Below are 24538 nucleotides of genomic sequence, written 5' to 3'. Positions count from 1 at the left end.
ATCAGGGACCTATACTAAGGAAGGAGCCTGTCTAAGTCAAAGTGAGGGGAACGTGAAGGCTGTCATGTCACAAGCATCACTAATAGTTTTTCCTCTTGCCTGTAAAATAAAAATTCGCACAATGAAATAACACTTAAAAAGGAATAAATCATGGAGTTAAATAAAGTATGTCTATTCGAGACTGAGTTCAACAAATACCTAAGCCTAGGGGTAAACATAACTCTTTAATTGGGAATATGGTATTATCTTGATAGCTCTTAGCATTTTTACAAACTGAGAAAGTATTGAAGGATTTAATCAATCAAATGCTTTGGATTGGTTTTGCACTTTTTACCCTTTTGATATACTATGCTCTAGTAACACTGCCTTTTCCAGTCATTATGTGGAAATGATGTCTGTTGGTACAACAAGAGAGTAACTTCAGTTTGTTGACCCAGAAGCAGTAATATGAGGACATTTGGCTCATGATAGCTTATCATCTCTGTCTGGTTAAGGAAAATTTAAAAAAAAAGAAGAAGAAGAAGAAGGTACGGAAGCAAAAAATGGTTTTTAAACCTCTGGGATATTGTCAGTATGCTCTTTCTGATGCATGGGGTCATTTACTGAAATGACCTGCCTCACTGCAATAGATCTAAATCGAAACTTCTAGCAAAGCATCACAATGGGCTTAGAAAGCAAAAACATGAGCCAGTCCTGATTATCATTTGAATTTCTAGACATCATGTGCTGAAAGTCAGTTTTCTAAAATGACTAATTTGAATGAAGTAAAACTTGCCGGCACAGAATTTAGTGTTTTTATAACTTTTACCCAGCTTTCCAGAGGAGATTTGGCTGTCACAAAATTTGCAAATCAAATAATCAAATCAAAATGCCCAAACAGAGAAAGGGTGTAAATATTTACTTTTCAATCCACTGAATTATTAAAGGTTTCAGAAATGTTTGCTCTGGCAGTACAAGAAGTGGGACAGAAAGTCAGTCTGCCAATTTGCCGCGAGGGAAAAACAGATCAACAGCAAAGAACTAAAACCTCAGAGGACTGAGTGAGGTGTTATTAATTTAGAGCCTTTCTGGGGAAATGAAGTGAAAAGCATCTTTTTCACTGTATCAAAAATCCAAAAACAAAGCCGTAAATACATCTAGGAAATATAGTTTACAAGTGATTAAACTGTATTACTTCGGGGCAAGTGGTAGTCAGTGCGCGCATGTATGTGTGTGTACCAAGGGCTTTGAGCTTTCTCTTGGAGAACCTCATTGACGATACCTTGCTTCAAAGAAAAGTGTCCTGTGCCTTTATTTAGTTTGGCTCCAGTTCTTCCTTTGCCCCTAGTTTGGAGTATGAATTTACACAGTCTTATTATGTCTATATGGCTACAGATTTATTTCTTTCCTTTATGCAGTACACATTTAGTAAGCATCCGCTGTGTGTCAGGCCATATGCTAGACACTTCGGATCTGTCAGTGAATAAATCAGGCAAAGACTCTTGGCTTCACTGAGCTTACATTTTAATAGGGCAAGATAAAGGATAAACAATAAATATAATAAGAAAATCATATACTATGTGTAAAGATGTCAGTTTCTGTCAAAAAAAATGAAAAAAGTGGTTTCGAGTAAGACAAATGGGAGCAGGATTGCTGGGTGGGAGGAACTGTAACAAGGAAGGAGGAATTGTAACAAGGGAGGTCAGGGGATACAGGCCTTTACAGGAAGGACTAGATCTGAATGAAGATTGACAGTGGCAGGGATGTTTGCCCAGTGTATGTCAGAGAAGAGGCCTCCAGGCAGGAAGGATAACTTCACTGGGCAGGGGATGGGAGGTAGGAGAATGACTGGTATTCTTTTCAGGGAACTTCAAGGAGGCCTTTGCTGCTGGGAGGAAGAGGACCGGGCAGACATGGGTGGGAGTTGGTGGAAGGAGGCAGATTATCTAGGACTCTGTGGGCCATGTGTGATGATCTTGTCTTTCACTGTGTGGACAACTGAGAGTTATTGTGGTGTTTTGAACACAGGGATGATATTATAAATCTGTTGCATGGAGAATGGAGTCTCAGTGAGCTAAGGATGAAGCAGAGAGATTCTTTGGGGGCTTCTGCAAGAAAGCAGGGTAAAATCATGTGGCTTGAGCCAAAGGAGTGCTAATGAAGGTGGGGAAATAGATCTGGAGAGGTGAGCAGCACCAGTAGCATTTTTTCTTTGTTGTTGTTAGTTTGGTCACATGGTGAAAAAGAGAGAAGTCAAGAATGACTTCTTTGTAGACATCCAAATGGCCAACAGACACATGAAAATGTGCTCCACATCACTCGGCATCAGGGAAATGCAAATCAAAACCACAATGAGATACCACCTCACACCAGTCAGAATGGCTAAAATTAACAAGTCAGGAAATGACAGATGCTAGCGAGGATGCAGAGAAAGGGGAACCCTCCTACACTGTTGGTGGGAATGCATGCTGGTGCAGCCACTCTGGAAAACAGTATGGAGGCTCCTCAAAAAAGTTGAAAAAGGAGCTACCTTACAGGGTATTTACCCCAAAGATACAAATGTGATCTGAAGGGGCACGTACACTCGAATATTCATAGCAGCAATGTCCACAATAGCTAAACTATGGAAAGAACCTAGATGTCCATCAACAGATGAATGGGTAAAGAAGCAGATACACAGTGGAATATTACACAGCTAGCAAAAAAAAGCTGAAATCTTGACTTTTGCAACAATGTGGATAGAACTAGAGGATATTATGCTCAGTGAAATAAGTCAGTCAGGACAACAATTATCATATGATCTCTCTGATATGAGGAATTTGAGAGGCAGGGTGGGGGGTTTTGGGGAGTGGGGAGGGAAAAAATGAAACAAGATGGGATCAGAAGGGACATAAACCATAGGAGACTCTTAATCTCAGGAAACAAACTGAAGGTTTCTGGGGGGAGGGAGGACTAGGGATAGGGTGGCTGGTGATGGGGACATTGGGGAGAGTAAGTGCTATGGTGAGTGCTGTGAATTGTATAAGACCGATGAGTCACAGATCTGTAACCCTGAAGCAAATAATATATGTTAATTAAAAAAAAAAGGATGACTTCTTGTTGCTGTTCTGAGAAACTAGAAGGATGAAATTTTCATAAACTGGGCTAGGGAAGGGTATGAACAGGGTAGGATTAGGGGGAAGAAGGAGAGTTTGGTTTAGAAGATACTACAGATATCAAGGAGGGAGTTGAATGTCCAAGTCTGAAGTTCAGGAGAGAGGTTATGGGACTTATTGACAATAAGTCAGGGACTTATTGGCCCATGAGTAATATTTAAATCCAGGAGGCCAAGAGGAATCATGAAGGGTGTGTGTGGACAAAAAAGAAGCAGGCAAAGGCCTGAGCCCTGGACCATCTGAACCCTCAGAAGTGATAAGAAATAAAAGAATCAGCAGTGGGGACTGAGGAGCAGCAACCAGTGAGCTGGGAAGAAAATTAAGAGAAGGAGCCTTTGTGGACGCTAAGTGAACCAAGTATACCGAAACACTGGGAGGAGCCAAAAATGTCCAAATGTCTTCCATGGGCCAGGTGGTAGCAAGGCTGAAATCTGAGCTCTTGTTTTAGCAACATGGGGTTCTTTGGTTCTCCTCACAAGGGCAGGTCCCGTTGAGTGGTACACAGGGACAGGCTAGTTATAGTTGGCTTGAGCGAGAAGGAAATGGCAAGAATGGCAGAGGCGGAGTGTGGACATCTTACGCGAAGAAGGACAGTATGAAAAGCAGAAAAAAGTACATTGGAGGCAAGAGAAGCTTTTTTTTTTTCTTTTTTAAATGGGAAAAATGATATCATGCTTGTATATCCATAGGAATGGTCCATTCAAGAGGAAAAAAAATGAGGTGGAGAAAGAGGAGAATTGCTGAAGCAGTGGCCCCAAGCGGGTTCAGCGTGAGTGAAGGGGTTAACTCATGGCTCATAGAACTGGAAGGCACAGGGAATGGCCTGCAGGCACAGCTGGACTCAGGGGTGCTGACTGTGCCAGCAGAACTTGGTCTCGCTTCATCTTCCACCTCCGCTTCCCTCTGTGTTGGCTTCACTCGGGCAGGCTTTCCACAAAGACAGCTTCTGCACTTGGATGCGTGAGTCCCATCCTTTTGGCTTTGGAGCAGAAAACAGGGTCTCTTCTTCTCCAACAGAATCCTGGAATTGCTCCATTGGCCTGGCTCAGGTGACGCGTTCATCCCTGTAACTCCCTGGGACCAGGGGAGGCAGTGCCAAGATTCCAGAGTGTTCTGTGAAAAAAGACCAGCAATTCACACAGCATTGAAAGTTTTGTGTTTTCTTCTCAGCAAAAAAAAACTATGCTGGTAATGATACCAAGTTGTTAAGAGTCCTAAATGGTGGCCTGGGGACACTGAAAACCATTTTAGGAAGCCAAACAAATATTGGCACAATGTTGTTTTGGTTTCCTTACATTATTGTAACTTAATGTCATGGTCAAAATAATCAGGCAAACTTCGACTCTTGGGGGAAATCTAGTTGAAATCACATGTGAAGAAGAAGTAATCATCTTAGAGGGAAACTTTCTTATGGCAATTTTAATTAAGCCAATCATTTCTTAAAAATGTAGATGGCCTCTTGGTAGCTAGGACTGTCATTCAGCTATGTTCACTGTGCTTTGTGTCCTTGAACATTTGTGTCCTTCTACACTTCAAATATTGCGAAGGAAGCAGGACTCCTTTCTGAGCAGTTTGTACCCTGACAGAGTTGACAAACTCTGACATGTCATCTCATTGATGGCCACCAGGAATGGCGGTCATGCCATTTTTAATATTAGCAGGGGAGAGAGGTGATTCTCTTCTCTATTTTAAGGCTTCACCCAAGAGTATTTTTTTCTTCAATTTTTCTTTTCACTTTCCTGAAATTGTAAGATGTGTCTCCATGAGCAGAATGAAATATTATTGATATCTGGCACATGGGCTACATGGATCTTGAACATAATTCAACCAGCCAATTCTTTATGTTTAAATAATATTGAGTAAATTATTTGGATATATTCTTAGACTGAAACTAACCACTATGGGCAATGATAGTTGCCCATAATTATGATGTCAGGGGTAAAGAACTGAATATATCAGGGGTGAAGAATTGAAAAGGAAGTGACTTTTACAATGAGATCCTCACAGAGATTAAATGATTATTTTTTTAAAGATTTTTAATATAATTTTTTATTTTTTATAAACATATATTTTTATCCCCAGGGGTACAGGTCTGTGAATCACCAGGTTTACACACTTCACAGCACTCACCAAAACACATACCCTCCCCAATGTCCATAATACCACCCCCTTCTCCCAAACCCCCTCCCCCCAACAACCCTCAGTTTGTTTTGTGAGATTAAGAGTCACTTATGGTGTGTCTCCCTCCCAATCCCATCTTCTTTCATTTATTCTTCTCGTACCCACTTAAGCCCCCATGTTGCATCACCACTTCCTCATATCAGGGAGATCATATGATAGTTGTCTTTCTCCGCTTGACTTATTTCGCTAAGCATGATACGCTCTAGTTCCATCCATGTTGTCACAAATGGCAAGATTTCATTTCTTTTGATGGCTGCATAGTATTCCATTGTGTATATATACCACATCTTCTTTATCCATTCATCTGTTGATGGACATCTAGGTTCTTTCCATAGTTTGGCTATTGTGGACATTGCTGCTATAAACATTCGAGTACACGTGCCCCTTTGGATCACTACGTTTGTATCTTTAGGGTAAATGCCCAATAGTGCAATTGCTGGGTCATAGGGCAGTTCTATTTTCAACATTTTGAGGAACCTCCATGCTGTTTTCCAGAGAGGTTGCACCAGCTTGCATTCCCACCAACAGTGTAGGAGGGTTCCCCTTTCTCCGCATCCTCGCCAGCATCTGTCATTTCCTGACTTGTTGATTTTAGCGATTCTGACTGGTGTGAGGTGATATCGCATTGTGGTTTTGATTTGTATTTCCCTGATGCCGAGTGATATGGAGCACTTTTTCATGTGTCTGTTGGCCATCTGGATGTCTTCTTTGCAGAAATGTCTGTTCATGTCCTCTGCCCATTTCTTGATTGGATTATTTGTTCTTTGGGTGTTGAGTTTGCTAAGTTCTTTATAGATTCTGGACACTAGTCCTTTATCTGATATGTCGTTTGCAAATATCTTCTCCCATTCTGTCACTTGTCTTTTGATTTTGTGAACTGTTTCCTTTGCTGTGCAAAAGCTTTTGATCTTGATGAAATCCCAATAGTTCATTTTTGCCCTTGCTTCCCTTGCCTTTGGCGTTGTTCCTAGGAAGCAGTTGCTGCGGCTGAGGTCGAAGAGGTTGCTGCCTGTGTTCTCCTCAAGAATTTTGATGGATTCCTTTCGCACATTGAGGTCCTTCATCCATTTTGAGTCTATTTTTGTGTGTGGTGTAAGGAAATGGTCCAATTTCATTTTTCTGCATGTGGCTGTCCAATTTTACCAGCACCATTTATTGAAGAGGCTGTCTTTTTTCCATTGGACATTCTTTCCTGCTTTGTCGAAGATTAGTTGACCATAGAGTTGAGAGTCTATTTCTGGGCTCTCTATTCTGTTCCATTGATCTATGGGTCTGTTTTTGTGCCAGCACCATGCTGTCTTGATGATGACAGCTTTGTAATAGAGCGTGAAGTCCGGGATTGTGATGCCACCAACCTTGGCTTTCTTTTTCAATATCCCTTTAGCTATTCGAGGTCTTTTCTGGTTCCATATAAATTTTAGAAGTATTTGTTCCATTTCTTTGAAAAAGATGGATGGTACTTTGATAGGAATTGCATTAAATGTGTAGATTGCTTTAGGTAGCATAGACATTTTCACAATATTTATTCTTCCAATCCAGGAGCATGGAACATTTTTCCATTTCTTTGTGTCTTCCTCAATTTCTTTCATGAGTACTTTATAGTTTTCTGAGTATAGATTCTGTGTCTCTTTGGTTAGGTTTATTCCTAGGTATCTTATGGTTTTGGGTGCAATTGTAAATGGGATTGACTCCTTAATTTCCCTTTCTTCTGTCTTGCTGTTGGTGTAGAGAAATGCAACTGATTTCTGTGCATTGATTTTATATCCTGACACTTTACTGAATTCCTGTATAAGTTCCAGCAGTTTTGGAGTGGAGTCTTTTGGGTTTTCCACATATAGTATCATATCATCTGCGAAGAGTGATAATTTGACTTCTTCTTTGCCTATTTGGATGCCTTTAATTTCCTTTTGTTGTCTGATTGCTGAGGCTAGGACCTCTAGTACTATGTTGAATAGCAGTGGTGATAATGGACATCCCTGCCGTGTTCCTGACCTTAGCGGAAAAGCTTTCAGTTTTTCTCCATTGAGAATGATATTTGCGGTGGGTTTTTCATAGATGGCTTTAATGATATTGAGGTATGTGCCCTCTATCCCTACACTTTGAAGAGTTTTGATCAGGAAGGGATGCTGTACTTTGTCAAATGCTTTTTCAGCATCTATTGAGAGTATCATATGGTTCTTGTTCTTACTTTTATTGATGTGTTGTATCACATTGACTGATTTGCGGATGTTGAACCAACCTTGCAGCCCTGGAATAAATCCCACTCGGTCGTGGTGAATAATCTTTTTAATGTACTGTTGAATCCTATTGGCTAGTATTTTGTTGAGTATTTTCGCATCTGTGTTCATCAAGGATATCGGTCTATAGCTCTCTTTTTTGGTGGGATCCTTGTCTGGTTTGGGGATCAAGGTGATGCTGGCCTCATAAAATGAGTTTGGAAGTTTTCCTTCCATTTCTATTTTTTGGAACAGTTTTAGGAGAATAGGAATTAGTTCTTCTTTAAATGTTTGGTAGAATCGCCCCGGGAAGCCGTCTGGCCCTGGGCTTTTGTTTGTTTGGAGATTTTTAATGACTGTTTCAATCTCCTTACTGGTTATGGGTCTGTTCAGGCTTTCTATTTCTTCCTGGTTCAGTTGTGGTAGTTTATATGTTTCTAGGAATGCATCCATTTCTTCCAGATTGTCAAATTTATTGCCGTAGAGTTGCTCATAGTATGTTCTTATAATAGTTTGTATTTCTTTGGTGTTAGTTGTGATCTCTCCTCTTTCATTCATGATTTTATTTATTTGGGTCCTTTCTCTTTTCTTTTTGATAAGTCGGGCCAGGGGTTTATCAATTTTATTAATTCTTTCAAAGAACCAGCTCCTACTTTCGTTGATTTGTTCTATTGTTTTTTTGGTTTCTATTTCATTGATTTCTGCTCTGATCTTTATGATTTCTCTTCTCCTGCTGGGCTTAGGGTTTCTTTCTTGTTCTTTCTCCAGCTCCTTTAGGTGTAGGGTTAGATTGTGTACCTGAGACCTTTCTTGTTTCTTGAGAAAGGCTTGTACTGCTATATATTTTCCTCTCAGGACTGCCTTTGTTGTGTCCCACAGATTTTGAACCGTTGTATTTTCATTATCATTTGTTTCCATGATTTTTTTCAATTCTTCTTTAATTTCCCGGTTGACCCATTCATTCTTTAGAAGGATACTGTTTAGTCTCCATGTATGTTGGTTCTTTTCAAACTTCCTTTTGTGGTTGAGTTCTAGCTTTAGAGCATTGTGGTCTGAAAATATGCAGGGAATGATCCCAATCTTTTGATACCGGTTGAGTCCTGATTTAGGACCCAGGATGTGATCTATTCTGGAGAATGTTCCATGTGCACTAGAGAAGAATGTGTATTCTGTTGCTTTGGGATGAAATGTTCTGAATATATCTGTGATGTCCATCTGGTCCAGTGTGTCGTTTAAGGCCTTTATTTCCTTGCTGATCTTTTGCTTGGATGATCTGTCCACTTCAGTGAGGGGAGTGTTAAAGTCCCCTACTATTATTGTATTATTGTTGATGTGTTTCTTTGATTTTGTTATTAATTGGTTTATATAGTTGGCTGCTCCCACGTTGGGGGCATAGATATTTAAAATTGTTAAATCTTCTTGTTGGACAGACCCTTTGAGTATGATATAGTGTCCTTCCTCATCTCTTATTATAGTCTTTGGCTTAAAATCTAATTGATCTGATATAAGGATTGCCACTCCTGCTTTCTTCTGATGTCCATTAGCATGGTAAATTCTTTTCCACCCCCTCACTTTAAATCTGGAGGTGTCTTCGGGTTTAAAATGAGTTTCTTGGAGGCAACATATAGATGGGTTTTGTTTTTTTATCCATTTTGATACCCTGTGTCTTTTGACAGGGGCATTTAGCCCATTCACATTCAGGGTAACTATTGAGAGATATGAATTTAGTGCCATTGTTTTGCCTGTAAGGTTACTGTTACTGTATATGGTCTCTGTTCCTTTCTGATCTACCACTTGTAGGTTCTCTCTTTGCTTAGAGGACCCCTTTCAAGATTTCCTGTAGAGCTGGTTTGGTGTTTGCAAATTCTTTCAGTTGTTGTTTGTCCTGAAAGCTTTTAATCTCTCCTTCTATTTTCAATGATAGCCTAGCTGGATATAGTATTCTGGGCTGCATGTTTTTCTCATTTAGTGCTCTGAAAATATCATGCCAGCTCTTTCTGGCCTGCCAGGTCTCTCGATAAGTCAGCTGCCAATCTAATATTTTTACCATTGTATGTTACAGACTTCTTTTCCCGGGCTGCTTTCAGGATTTTCTCTTTGTCACTGAGACTTGTAAATTTTACTATTAGGTGACGGGGTGTGGGCCTATTCTTACTGATTTTGAGGGGTGTTCTCTGAACCTCCTGAATTTTGATGCTCGTTCCCTTTGCCATATTGGGGAAATTCTCCCCAATAATTCTCTCTAGTATACCTTCTGCTCCCCTCTCTCTTTCTTCTTCTTCTGGAATCCCAATTATTCTAATGTTGTTTCGTCTTATGGTGTCACTTATCTCTCGAATTCTCCCCTCGTGGTCCAGTAGCTGTTTGTCCCTCTTTTGCTCAGCTTCTTTATTCTCTGTCATTTGGTCTTCTATATCACTAATTCTTTCTTCTGCCTCATTTATCCTAGCAGTGAGAGCCTCCATTTTTGATTGCACCTCATTAATAGCTTTTTTGATTTCACCTTGGTTAGATTTTAGTTCTTTTATTTCTCCAGAAAGGGCTTTTATATCTCTCGAGAGGGTTTCTCTAATATCTTCCATGCCTTTTTCGAGCCCGGCTAGAACCTTGAGAATTGTCATTCTGAAGTCTAGATCTGACATATTACCAGTGTCTGTATTGATTAGGTCCCTAGCCTTCGGTACTGCCTCTTGTTCTTTTTTTTGTGTTGAATTTTTCCGTCTTGTCATTTTGTCCAGAGAAGAGTATATGAGGGGGCAAGTAAAATACTAAAAGGGTGGCAACAACCCCAGGAAAATATGCTTTAACCAAATTAGAAGAGATCCCAAATCGTGAGTGGGGAGAAAGGGGATAAAAAGAGGTTCAAAAAGGAAGAAAGAAAAAAAAAAAAAAAAAGAAAAAAGAAAGAAAAAAAAAAGAAAAGAATTAAAAAAAAAAGAAAACACCTAAGAAAAATATAAAAAAGAAAAAATATATGTATTAGATAAACTAGTAAAAAATCGTTAAAAAAGAAAAAGGTAACAGTTAAAAAAAAAGTTTACTCGGGACACCTGGGTGGCTCAGTGGGTTAAGCCGCTGCCTTCAGCTCAGGTCATGATCCCAGCGTCCTGGGATCGAGTCCCACATCGGGCTCCTTGCTTGGCAGGGAGCCTGCTTCTCCCTCTGCCTCTGTCTGCCATTCTGTCCGCCTGTGCTCGCTCTCTCTCCCTCTCTCTCTGACAAATAAATAAATAAAATATTAAAAAAAAAAACTTAAAAAAAAAAAGTTTACTCGAAGGCGAGAAAAAAAAACAAAAAATGAAAAAGAAAAAAATTAAATTAACTGCAAGACTAAAAAAAGTCACAGGGCAAAAGCCATGAGTTCCGTGCTTTGCTTTCTCCTCCTCTAGAATTCTGCTGCTCTCCTTGGTATTGAAACCGCACTCCTTGGTAGGTGAACTTGGTCTCAGCTGGATTTCTTGTTGATCTTCTGGGGGAGGGGCCTGTTGTAGTGATTCTCAAGTGTCTTTGCCCCAGGCGGAATTGCACCGCCCTTACCCGGGGCCGGGGTGAGTAATCCGCTCGGGTTTGCTTTCAGGAGCTTTTGTTCCCTGAGCGCTTTCCGTAGAGTTCCGGAGGACGGGAATACAAATGGCGGCCTCCTGGTCTCCAGCCCGGAGGAGCTGAGAGCCCAGGGCCGCACTCCTCAGTGCGCGCTCAGAGAACCGCGCCCAGTTACTCCTGTCTGCCTGACCTCCGGCCGCGTTCCGAGCTCACCGAGCCTGCGACCGGTTCAAGGTCACCCCGAGCTGCGAGCTTACTGTTGGCTCTGTCTCTGTAGCAGGCTTTCCCGTTCCAATACCCGCAAGCTCTGCGACACTCAGACACCCCCGATCCTTCTGTGACCCTGCGGGACCTGAGGCCACGCTGACCCCGTGTGGGCTTTGCCCCGGGTAGCCTCTGGAGCGATGTCTCTCAGCGGAACAGACTTTTAAAAGTCCTGATTTTGTGCTCCCGTTGCTCCGCCGCTTGCCGGGAGCTGGCCCCTCCCCCCGGGGTCTATCTTCCCGTCGCTTTGGATTCACTTCTCCGCCGGTTCTACCTTTCAGAAAGTGGTTGTTTTCTGTTTCCAGAATTGCTGTTCTTCTTCTCTTCGATCTGCCGATGGATTTTCAGGTGTTTGCAATCTTTAGATAAGCTATCTAGCTGATCTCCGGCTAGCTGAAGTAGTCTCGGCCTGCTACTTCTCCGCCATCTTGACTCCTCCCCCTATTTTTTTAAAGATTTTTAAAAATTTATTTAACAGAGGGAGAGAGAGATCACAAGCAGGCAGAGCAGCAGGCGGGGTGGGGGGGGAAGCAGGCTCCCTGCTGAGCAGAGAGCATGATATGGGGCTTGATCCCAGGACCCTGAGATCACGACCCGAGCCTAAGGCAGAGGTTTAACCCACTGAGCCACCCAGGTGCCCCTAAATTATTTTTAAAAATAAGTAATTTCTTACCTACACTAAAATCATTTGTAGAACATTGGGAAAATTTAATTTGCATAATACTAGGAAAACTTACTTAGCCTCTATAAATCTTTTTTTTTTTTTTTTGAGTTTTCTTTGAAGAGAGGTTAGGACATTTCACGTCACTAGATAATTTTAATAATTAAACTTAATATGATACATAAAATTTCTAGTAGAGTGTTTAACATACAATAGGCACTAGACAATTCGTAGTTTGCTTTTCTTTCCTTATGATTCACAGCAACATTTTTTATCGAAGCAAGTTCCCCAGGAAACTGATGTTTTAAAGTGGTAGGCAACAGATAAAAGAGATGCTGTGTTTGTGGTCATTCAGGAATTAAATATTTTCAAAGCTGAATTTAGTGCTGTGATCATAAATCTTTATTTGGAGTCAATAGTAATAATAATTGTTTTACAATTCAAAAAGGAACGACTACCATGTATCCACATGCTTGCTGTGTATGAGAGAAATCAATAGGTACTTTAATATGCTTTTTGAGATTAATTCTCAACAATACTACAACATTTAACTTTAAAGTCTCATCAATGGGAAGTATTTTCAGTTTTAAATGTGAGTTTTCAGGTTATTATACAAAGAGTCAACAAATGTTTTTGTTTGGCTAGACTTACGACACTTTATTATGCCAAGTCTCAGTGAGGCGGCCACAGCTGGAGAAAAAGGAGAGTGGAACAGGAAAAAAGTGATCCGAGGGACGAGACTCCTGCTTTTGTTTTGTGGGTTAAGTGTCAATAACCATGGAATAGATGGGGTTATGAATAGGTGGTCTTTGGTCGGTAGGTGTTGGTCTTCTGTGATCGTGAATACATGGGCATATTAAAAATCTTCCTTAAGGGGGCACCTGGGTGGCTCAGTGGGTTAAGCCTCTGCCTTCGGCTCAGGTCATCATCCCAGGCTCCTGGGATCGAGCCCCACATGGGGCTCTCTGCTCTGCAGGGAGCCTGCTTCCTCCTCTCTCTCTGCCTGCCTCTCTGCCTACTTGTGATCTCTGTCAGATATATAAAGAAAAAATCTTAAAAAAAAAAAATCTTCCTTAAGGATGAATAATCCTTGTTGAACCGCTAAAATGTTTGGTTAATAAATAAAAGAAGGAATTCTTATATTTTACTTTATAGTAATTTAGAGTTCACCATCAGCTGGAGTTACCCTTCATTTTTTCCATTAAAAAAAGTAAATATGAAAACAGCATGGCTCCAGGAAGCTAGGTGCTTTGTAGTGGGCATATGGCTCCTGTTACCTCAAGTCGGCTTTCATTTCCTGTCACTACTGTTTTTACTTATCCCCGCAGGCTGCCACTGCCAAAGTGTGCCATGTTCTATCCGTCTCTGTACCCATATCCATAAGTTTGCATTTTCCATGTTACTCTTCGGCATTTGTTTTAAAATTAGACCAAGCGTAACACTCCATCACATCTTAGACCACGTGCCTCCGTAGAGCCGAACAGCTTAAAACCCCGTGGGGAATCTCTGGGTTCCCTGTGGCCGATTTAACTTGGTAAAGCCCAAGAGCATCCGAATTTCCATTACTTTATTGGTGTACCTCGTTAATGATATAGCTTAATTTGCATATCAGTAGTACCTTTTCACTGCAGGTGAGAAATTGAAATGTTCAAGGTCAATTAACTGCGAATGTTTCAAGTCGGGTAGTGCAGCTGTAACAGTGAGCGGTGCTGGGAAGAGGGAGTGGTCAGTGAGAGATACCTCTTTCTCCTGATGAGAATTGATGATCCAATTTTAACTCACCAGAGTCCTGCTGATTCTTTTTTCCTCACTGTGCTCCTCTCATGTGTTCACTTTTTAAATACTGTTCTATCAAGGAGTGTCAAAATGCTAGAGAAAGATTATGAAATTCTATATTAAAAAGTGTACAGACTGGTGAAATTAACGAGAAAGATCAAGACCCGAAACAATCAGCGCTTTCCCAGAGGTATAAGCTGATAGAGATAAAATTCCTAATGTTGAAATGTCAGGTTGAGGTGATGGCCAGCTGGGGACACTTCATTCACTCTTTTACTACTTTTCTGTGTTTAAAAAAAATGATAAAAATACAAAGAGATATGCAGCTGTAGCAATAAAGGGACTGTGGATGCTTGGGTAGCATCAGACTTCAGGAAATTGTCAACTTCCGGACTTAGATAGATCCTGAGGACAAGTAGTAAGACGAGAGAGGACAGTGGAGGGAAATAATTACCCATTCGCCACTCCCATCCCGTGTCTGTACTTGAGAGACATGGTTTTCCTTAAGTCAAGGGAGGAAAGTTGGCTCTACTGCCTGATAGCTAGATTCTAGGGTTCCCCTACCTCTCTCAGCTCCCTTTTTTCTACATCCATTGGGAAATACCAATTCTATTTATCTTAATGATATGAGAGGCACTACGGGTCCTGGTTAAGAGCTCCGTGCCTCTTGCTGCTCTGTGGACTACAGCAAGGTATTCAGACTCTCCCTATATGACTTGTCCTCTATTCAGTAGGCTGCTCTGAGAGTCGGATAACAAATCTTCACACTGTGCCTGATACAAAGCCCTCCCTTGCTCAGTAAATATTAAGTAAAGTAGAATAAGTAGAAAAGATAGGATGGAGTTTCATTACATCCGGAGAAGCGGAGCACAAAGGAAATTCGGCCTAGCTTTAAAAAGTAATGTTGTGGGAACAGGTCCCATGGAGGGTTCAGGAATTTCCTGGGCTATTTGTGGGAGGGTGCTATTTAAGATAGTCTTCAGATCATTCAAGAACAAATTCTCTTCCATGTAGATAACAGGCTACAAGAATAGGGGCTGCTCCTTGGGGACAGCAGAGCTGTGCTGGATAAATGACACCAAGACACCAAAAATGCAGCTGGAGCCCATGTGTACCAACAAGACCTCCTGCTCAAAATAGGAGAATATTCTCCTCTGACTTAAACATTATAGCTGGTATTGGTGACCAAGAGAACACCACCCATTCAGGCTACTGGACAAAACCACAGAGTCTTTAAGAGCAGCTACAGAGAAAATGAAAAGTAAACACAAACCAATAAAAATTATAGTATGTATAAATATTTTCGATCAAAGGGAGAGAGTGCATTGGAGAAAGAGCATTATACTTTTGATGTACCAAGTGGAAAGACACTTTTTGAACAATGACTTATTCCAAGAAGAAAGGTAATTTGAGGGAAAAAGTATCTAGTTCTAAAGACAATGTAGTGAGTAACTTGGGAATCAGACCAAAATATTAGTATTATACCATCGAAAGAAGATATTGTTGTCATGTAATTCTTTTTTAAATGCTGTATTGACTCAGTTTTGAGGCTTTGACAAGAGGATGGTGAGTTCCCATTCGTGAGCAGCTGATTATTATTTGCATATAATACCCAGAGCTCATCCGCACACGTGCCCTCCCTGATCCCCATCACCTGGTTACCCCATCCCCCCAACACACTCTTTTCTGTAACTCTCAGTTGTTTCCTGGAGTCCAGAGTGTCTCTCGGTTTGTCTCCCTCTCTCATCTCTTCTCATTCAGTTTTCCCTCCCTTCCCCTGTGATCCTCTGGACTATTCCTTATGTTCCACATTTGAGTGAAACCATACGATAACAGTCTTTCTCTGCTTGACTGACTTCACCGAGGTGATCTTCTACTTAAATATTAGACCTTATATCAGAGCCTTAAGGTGGGTGACAAAAGAATGGGGGAAAGAAAACATGTGCTCATATTCTTATTTGGGGTGTTATGTAATAGACGTTGCATCTTAATAGATACTGAATATTCAATAACTATGAATTTAAGAAGGTGTTAAACCCTATTTCACAATTTTTACAATGATTACATATTACTTATATAATTATCAATGTCAGTATTACTTAAAATAAATTCCCCAAATAAGGCATTATTGTATTAAACTGGAAATATGAAATATCTTAAGACATACAGTAGTCACATCTCTAATATTTCTGGTGTGCAGTCAATAAAAGAAAATGTGATAAGTTCTGCTGTACCTGTACCCTCTTGAACATACAGTAGATTCTTATTTTTCACTCTTGAGTGATCAAGCACTCCCGATTCTATAACCTTTTCCCTGATAGTCCCTCTCCCATCTCCCATCCCCCATCCACCAACCCCTTCCACGGACAGGATAGAACCAGTGTCATATCAGTGAATTGGCTGGGCTGGGTGTGCGGACTGATTTGTAGAGTTTGCCAATTTCTGTGGTTTAAATATTCCCACCATGGCTACATTTAACACAATCAGCTTGCAAAATTTCTGAAAATTTAATTGCCTTTCATCCTCTGTTGCCAGCCAGGTCGAGCCTTCCGCTGGATAGAACTCTCCGCCATCATTTATTGTATTATTGTCCCCTGCACCTGTCTCACCATTAACATTTGTGCTTCACACATGCTTCTCAATGTCAGTTATTCCCACAGGACTGTAAGCACAGTGGGGGTAGGGACAGTTCCTTGCCCATCTGTATTGTCAGGCTTAAAGCTGTACTTCTTTCTCCAGGAAGTCTGAACGTGATCAGATACAAAGGCAGTTTTCTAGTTCCAGCACAGTGTGAACCACGATTGAAAGTTAAATCATTACCTGATCATGTGTGGGCAGCAAACCTGCTAGTTCCAAGTGTAGACAGGAATGTCTACCTGTCAGATTAAGTACTTTAAACTTTCGATAAGATCCTTGGTTCTTCCCAGTGTCAGGGAGTTATAATACCTAGAAATGAACATAATTAACATAAGCTTCATCCTTTTATAGTAAATTCTTGTTTTTCTGTATTATTCTACAATTATGAGAAGTTTCATATTTTGGAAACTTAACTTTATTAAATTCCATCCAGAAGTACAGTCTTACTAGCATCTCTAGTCCACTCACAGATTTGTAATGAATCTTTTGCCCATTTTCTTCTGTTTCTGTTTGCATAAAAGGAGCTGGTGGCTGGTCTCCACTTGTGTCAAACAAATACCAGTGGTTGCAGATTGACCTTGGAGAGAGAATGGAGACCACCGCTGTGGCCACCCAGGGGGGATACGGGAGCTCCAACTGGGTGACCAGCTACCTCCTGATGTTCAGCGACAGTGGCAGGAACTGGAAACAGTATCGACAAGAAGACAGCATCTGGGTATGTTTCTTTGACAGAATATATATACACAGTCTCTCAGGGAAAGAGATAGAATCATCTCTGAATGTTGTTTACGAATTTCCTAAACTCAGTTGAGAAAAAGAATTTTTGGAATTACTTAGGAAACATTTTTCAAGAAAAAATAAGTTAATATTCATTTCATGGTATAACTTTTGAAAATTCTAAAGGTAAATTTATCTCAGAGACCTCAGAAACTGGAAAAAAATCTTATATGCCCATTATATAGTATGGAAATCTAAGAAATAAAATCCGTAGAAAATTTTTTAGGTTTTGTCCAATAACACAGTGGTTTTGCATGGTCTTCATTTAAATCTTGGTTAAAAGAATGTTTCCTTTTATTTACTCTGATGGTTCAGAAATTTCTGAACATCTCCGTCTCTCTCTCTCTCTCTTTCTCTAGTATATGGAGGTTTGTATATATATTTGGAGTATTTTTATATGATATAAATGTACACATATATATGATTTATGTATAAACCATTCTCTATTCTTTTAAAAGTGTGTTAGTGTGTAAAGTGCTGTATATTATGGGCAGGGGCATAGCTCCTGTAGGAGACTGACGAGGAGGACGTTTATCGTAGAGAGGGGCGGTGTTTGCAGTTAGTTGATTGTTTATGAACACCTGGTGGGGGGATGAAGCTATAGGCAGTTTGCCTGGTGGTGAAGGAAGGATCTTTGCTGGTAGAACGGTATTGATTTGGATCTTATGTGGGCCAGGGACAACATACTGCAATCAAAGAGCTTTTTTTCTTTCTTTCTTTCTTTCTTTCTTTTTTTTTTTTTTCCTCTGGTTGAGCTGCTAGAACCAGAGAAAATGAGTAACTTAATGAAGCATCCTTCTTAGCACACAGATAATTTGGAAGCCTATTTGGGCACATAATGATAATTTTCTTTGATCAGTCAATTGCCTCTCTTTTGAAAGTTCCTAGAACTCCGTTGTACATTATCAATTCATGGAAGAAATGGACTGTGATTTACTCACCTTTGAATCTCTAAAGCACTTGGTGGCCATTGGATGCATGTTTATTGATGTAAATTGAATTGAAAAGAAGTAGCCCAGCTCTGTCTCCAGAGAGACCCTAACAGTCAGGCTGGAAGAAGTTGCCTATAAGCATTTTTGAGAAAAGCTGCCTTAAAATCCAAAGCAAGCTCAAGTGTACAAGAGCAAGAAAAACTGGATATTATGGTTGAGTTAATTTCATGAGAACCATTCAAACTAGGGATAAAATAAACAGTAATTATGAACCAATAACAATGAAAGCTTAATGAGGTATTTATTTTAACTAGGTGTTTGGATTATCTTTTACTCTCTAAATTGAGCATTGGGTTTTTAAACTAGATAAGTAGAGGCTAATTCATGGTAATATTTAGCCATGTTAAGTAAAAGGTACGTTTTTGATACTTCTTAAAATGATGGATCAACCATGAAAATTGTTTCTTTGTTCATTAGGCTTGGGGAAATCCAAACCTAGGCCACGCCATTTGCTTTTTTTTGGTTACTCTTATTAAATGTGAGGTTCTTGGATATTGGGGCACCTGGGTGACTCAGTCGGTTAAGTGTCAACTCTTGGTTTAGGCTTAGGTCATCATCTCATGAGTCATGAGATTGAGTCCCACATCACACTCTGTGCTTAGCTTGGAGTCTGCTTGAGAATCTCTCTCTTTGCCCCTCCCCCCACTAGTACACACACACAGAGACACACACACACACACACACACACACACTCTCTCTCTCTCTCAAATAAACAAATGAAAAAAAAAAGATATGAGGTACTCAAGGTGAAATAGAGGCATAATAATATCCCTAGCTAATCCAAACTAATTGATATAAAGATAGCTGACATCTATCACAATTAATTGTCAAGGTAATGCTATTTTTTAGACTCTGCTATAATTTGTTGGTTACTCACTGTCTTCCTCTCTTGAGTGTGAACACCCTGAAAATAGAGGCTGTATCTTTCAACCTTTCATCTCAGCAACCCAAATCTTAAGAATTCCTGGCATTTTAAACCATAAGAGACTCTTAACTATAGGAATTAAACTGAGGGTTGCTGGAAGGGAGGGTGGGGATGGGGTAACAGGGTGATGGGCATTAAGGAGGTCACTGGAAGTAATGGGTATTGGGTGTTTTATGCAGCTGATGGGTCACTAAATTCTAGCCTGGAAATTAATAATATACTATATGTCAACAAAATTGAATTTAAATTAACAACAAAAAAAAGAGTTCCTGTCATGCTGCAGGCAAATACTAAGTGTTTGTTGAATGACTGAATGAGGGAATGAATAAATGAATGAACGGAAACAATGTACTTTATTATAATGACTCCTTTCCCCCATGATCATCTCTGCCTTTTAGTGCATTTATGTTTACCAGTTTAATATATTTAGAGTTCGGATGGTACATTTCTCTCTCCCCTACAAATTTTGAACCTTTCTGTGGGAGAGGGTTTATCCTTTTCATCTTTGCATTTCCAGCATTGCATACCTAGTATGGTACATGGTTTTTGTTGAGTGTATTACAGAAAAAAATCAATGAATGAATAGATTTGAATACATCAATCTCCTAATCTGGGTCTAACTTTATAAAAATAATTTTGGGAGGTATTAAAAGACCTCATGCTAATGTCATCAAAGAGATAAAAGACATCAGAACAAACCAAAAGATGATTCAGAGAAGCATAAAAATATGGGATACAGACTTCTAGAGATTTGGAAATTGGTGGAATATACAGATCATTGTGACTGACTTTGTCAAAAAAGCTGGGTTCACATGGGTGTTGAATAAAGCGTGATAACTTAGATTCTGGAGGATTAAGGAAGCTATTCTATATAGCTAGAAAAGGCTGAACAAAAGCGTAGACATTGGAGATACCCAGAGATATAGTATCTCATGTAATAACCAGTGAGTCTACTGGTCAGAATGGACTGTCAAGTTTTGGAAGGTCTAAAGGAGACTTTTGATTATGGTAAAGAAAATTGATGGATACCTTTGAATGTCACGATCAAAATTAAGATTTGGTGCAACAGGTACCATGTGTACACATAAGATAGGAGAAGTTACGGTGTAGGCTCAACTCAGATCCCAGGCCACACACACATCTTCATGGTGCCTGTTCATCCCAGGTATGTTGCAAAATTCTGTTCTACTCCATTGACTCAGGTGCTGCTCTAAGGGAAGCACCCTGTCTGTGAATCTACAATTGTCAAAGCAGGAGAAATGAAACATGGTGAGCTGTACCCAGTTCTTGACAGTTCATCTGGAATAACACAGATCAATTTGGGTTGTTGTTTTTTTTTTTTTAAGCCAAAGTAAATTTTTAATTGATACACATAGTAAGGAATTTAACCCTTTGTTGTATTTTGTAAATATATCATTCCCAGATTCTTTTTCTTTAGTTGGTATATTTTTACCCATTTTTAAAAAGGTTCTCTGGGTTGTATACAGACCATGCACAACATGCCAGTTTTCTTTAAGAGCTTCACATTCTGCCCCAGATGATAGAAAGAAATCTATGAAAGAGAGTTAGGAAACACATAAGCCATTATACGAGTGTGCGATGGAAGGAGAAAGAAAAGACAATTGTGAATTTAGAAACTAAGAAAATAAAACCCATCAACTTGGATTGAAATGCTGCTGTGGGGATCCTCACTCTTCCTTCATGTGATCCTACCTTGAGCGCTGGGGAAAACAATGACTTCTGTATACTTGAAATAATTAATGAAATGCCCTGCTGCTTTTTACAAATAATCATTAAAAAGAAAGACAAAATATTTTATTTATTATCTGTACAGGTCACACACATATTTAATAGAACTGTAAACTTGACAGATATATGGCATTTTGTGAAATTACACATTAAAACATTTCTTTAGAAAAAATTTATAGTGCAAGCTCATAAATATAATTTATACAAAGTACTCTAGTAGATGGCATATAAATATTTCACAAAAAATTAGAAAATACAAGCCGCTAAAATTGTTCCTCTCAAATGGAAGATAAAATAAAATCCCTCAACATCTATGATCAAAAAGACTTTTCAGCCAGTTTATTGTAAGTGATTGAAAAAGTAAATGTAAGGTGTAATTTTCACTCACTTAAGAACAAGTGCTGAAATATCATGAAAGTAATATCTTAGAAACTATTTTAAATAGATCAACATGTGTAGGAATTTTATAGCTAAATTATCCAGATTATCTCTGATGCATGCCCAGGTTTCTTTTATACTGTAGACTACACAGAAAAGAACGGGATGGTACCAGTTTTATGAATTATTTAGGTAAACATGATTCTTCTACACAGAATAGTTTGCTTTTTGTCTTTTTTATGGATTTCATCCAAACAAAAAATCTTTAGCGTCTTTCTAAAGTTAGAGTAGTTTTATTTTATTATTTTCTTTTTATGAGACGTGTTTAATGTCATGATTCCTGGGTTTGGTCTGTGAAAAACCCAGGGCCCCTGTGACATAATAGTATATTCACAAAATATGCAGGCCACTATCACTGTGAGTGATTGAGTTGTCAACTCTCAAAGCCAGGCAGGGCAGAAAGACTACCTGCAAAGATTTTAACATATATATTTGTTTCTAATCAAATAAGTACGTGACCGGGTAGTTTAATAGAAAACCCAAGGAGGCAGGAATACAAGTGGGAGGCGTGTTGCAAGCTCAGCTGCAAGGTACAGCTTTTCTAGCTCTTTCCCCCGCTGAGCCCTTATTCTGGTGACTTAAGCCTGCAAAAATCATTTGTGGTGATACGGACTACAACGGTACTGATGGCGTGTATGTCAACATGTCAGATCGTCAAGCTTGATGGATCGCAAGACTTCCTCAGTCCTTGGACAAGGCCTGGAGAATGCTTTAAGCTGCATGTGCCTTTCAAGCCGGCCTCTACTTCAATGCCAAAAAGACATTGTTAATGGAAGTTGTCTGTATCCTCAGGATACCTCCCGTTTGTTCTTCTGTTTAACTATGAGTTCTTCACCCTTTCGAAAATGATTAACCTGTTAGTGCATGACTAACGGTGGCCGCATTAGGGTTTTTAATGCGGCTTCAGTCGTGGATCAGAATGGTCAGTTTGCAAGCTACCTTTTCTATCGTGTCGTGTGGTTTCTTTTACCTCCTTCATCTTTGCTCATTCTATAATGTACTATGTCAGTCCCTTCTCATAAACTTCCTTAGACACACATAGATTGGGACTTTATAGCCATATGTGATATTTTATGTAATATACATATATATCTGAGAACCCCTATGAACTGCAGGCACACATATACAACGAGATAAGATAAATGGCACTGTTGTTTCGCATTCTTCAAAATGACCTCTCTCTGTGCAGGCAAAATAAAATTTATTTGAAGAAGGGATTAGAGTTAGCTAGAGATTGGAGGGCATGCTTATATTCAGGATCATTCTCAAATTGTCAACCAGGGAATAACATGTGTTAAATACACCTTCTAGTTGTGTCACACCTTCTCCCATATGACCCTTCAATGAAAACATCACCCCCTTTTCTCCATTCCCTCTTGCCATTGCTGTGATGTAATATTGTAGATGTTCATTTTCTGGCTTCTCTAGTTTCCCAGTCTCAGGAGGCTACATTTGGAGTTCTTCTTTCTTGGAATAGTTCTGTCCCTTTGAAATGTTTCTTTGATTGTAAATACTTAGGCAACCAGGTCTTCTAGAAAACCAATGGATTAAGCTGTCTTTCCTAATGTGACTCTAAGTTCTGAACTTACAAGCATTTTTCAATCATTAACTAGAAAGGAAGAGATAAGATTTGGCTCTGGTACAATATAATCCTTAAAAATCTAAGAGGATTATTTTATTATTTAAAAAAATAATTCAATAATGTGCCTAACAATAAAATTAATTTTTTAAAATCAGTAATTTCTCTTTCTACATATAAATAACAATAGACAATATAAAAGGAATACATACTCCGCCTAAAATAGAACCAGAAATGAATACATGTCAAGGAAAAAAACCTAGAAGAAAATGTATGAGATACCTAAAAGTAATATTTAGAATATTACCAAAGGACATAAAAGAAGATGTGATTAAATGCAAAATCATATCTGTTTTGAAGTGGAAAACAGTGTCATAAAGCTACTCATTCTACCTAAAATAACTCATAAAAGTGAAATCATTCTGAATTTCACATGTAAAAAGTATATATGAGAAAATAGGTAAGTTAGCAAAAAATAACAGTGGTAAGAAGAACCTACATGTTAGGAAAATTTTAGAAGTCTATATTAATTAAAACAGGTTTATACTGGCACATTAAAGCGTAGGGAAAGAACAAAAGAGAAGATCCATTACTATGCCCAAATGCATTTAGGGATTTGCCCAAGATAGAGGTATGATTGAAAATATGTGAGGAAATTAATCAGTATAGAATGTAGTAAGCTGTAGTTTCTAAGAGAGCAAATAATATTTTTATATCCAAATAGATTCCAGATGAATTGAATATTTAAAAATGATACAAGCATAGAAAAAAAGTAATGAAAGAAAACACAAGGCAATGGATAGATAACACACATAATATTGGGAGGCACATGTCTTTCTATGCAAGAGAACCACATCCAGATGCCACAGAGGAAAAGATAAAAAATGAGATATTTAGAAAGATGCATAAAGAATAGCATAAACAACATTACAAGAAAGAGTATAAATTGGAAATTACTTTTAGCCTTATGATGGCGATGCTCACTTTGATTCACCAGCAGCAGTGGTCATAGGTTAAGATTCATATTCAGATTGACAATGACCAAACAGACTTCATTCACCTGCAAGTTTACTTAGATTTAAAACGGAATAGAGACCAGCAACAGCATAATGGATGCTCGGTTATACTGAACAGCTTCTAAATATATCAACAACTTGACTAGGTCACAATGGCCAAGGCTGAGTGGGTGTGGCCACCACAGATCAGGAAAGCCATCAGTTTCAGGTGACCTTCAGCTTGGATGCCTTGTCAGTGATATAACTCCTCAGAGACACTTGTCAACCCCTTTTTGGGATGTACCCGCGTCTCATCACTCCCAGGTTACTCACTGATTACAGGTTATATCTGGGGCTCCCAAATTTTGCTGCTTATTTGAGTTCCAATGCCCAGGCAGCATCCTTGCTCACTGAATAAAGTTTAGAGATGGAAACCCAGGTATTGGGATTTAAAAAATAGTACCAAGTGATTCCAGTTTGCATCAAAGTGTGGGAACCATTGGGTTACTCAATAAAAGAACTTGACAACCAAGTATAGATTCTTAGTTGGGTACAAAGCAAAATCAGCAGGATGCCAGTTTATCTTAGATCCAGTAAACTCCTGTGCAAGAAGGATTTAGCTAAAAGATCAATGCTAGGTTAAAAAAAAAAAAAGTTATAAACCACAATTT

The 24538-nt window shown here is 39.3% G+C and overlaps 1 protein-coding gene and 1 long non-coding RNA gene across 5 annotated transcripts in view; one reads left to right on the top strand and one right to left on the bottom strand.

Annotated features, from left to right (window-relative positions):
* The window catches only part of CNTNAP4 (contactin associated protein family member 4), a 255310-nt gene that overhangs the window by 63253 nt on the left and 167519 nt on the right, over positions 1 to 24538 (top strand). For all 3 annotated transcript variants that reach the window (XM_059152233.1, XM_059152232.1, XM_059152231.1), the window contains exon 3: positions 16934 to 17127. In XM_059152233.1, coding sequence (XP_059008216.1) covers positions 16934 to 17127 — 194 coding nt within the window. The remainder of the gene's footprint in view (positions 1 to 16933; positions 17128 to 24538) is intronic.
* LOC131818125 (uncharacterized) lies at positions 3798 to 23984 on the bottom strand. Of its 2 annotated transcripts, none has more exons than XR_009348704.1 (6): positions 23830 to 23984; positions 20136 to 20342; positions 16881 to 17093; positions 16596 to 16721; positions 13618 to 13868; positions 3798 to 4247 (listed from the first exon to the last, which is right to left on the bottom strand). It is a non-coding gene; the product is annotated as an uncharacterized LOC131818125 (long non-coding RNA). The 2 variants fall into 2 exon arrangements; XR_009348705.1 differs by having other exon boundaries at positions 23857 to 23984.

Source organism: Mustela lutreola, chromosome 16 (genome assembly GCF_030435805.1).
Source record: "Mustela lutreola isolate mMusLut2 chromosome 16, mMusLut2.pri, whole genome shotgun sequence".
Taxonomy (NCBI): Eukaryota; Metazoa; Chordata; class Mammalia; order Carnivora; family Mustelidae; genus Mustela; species Mustela lutreola.
This window is presented reverse-complemented; position numbering and strand designations above follow the sequence as displayed.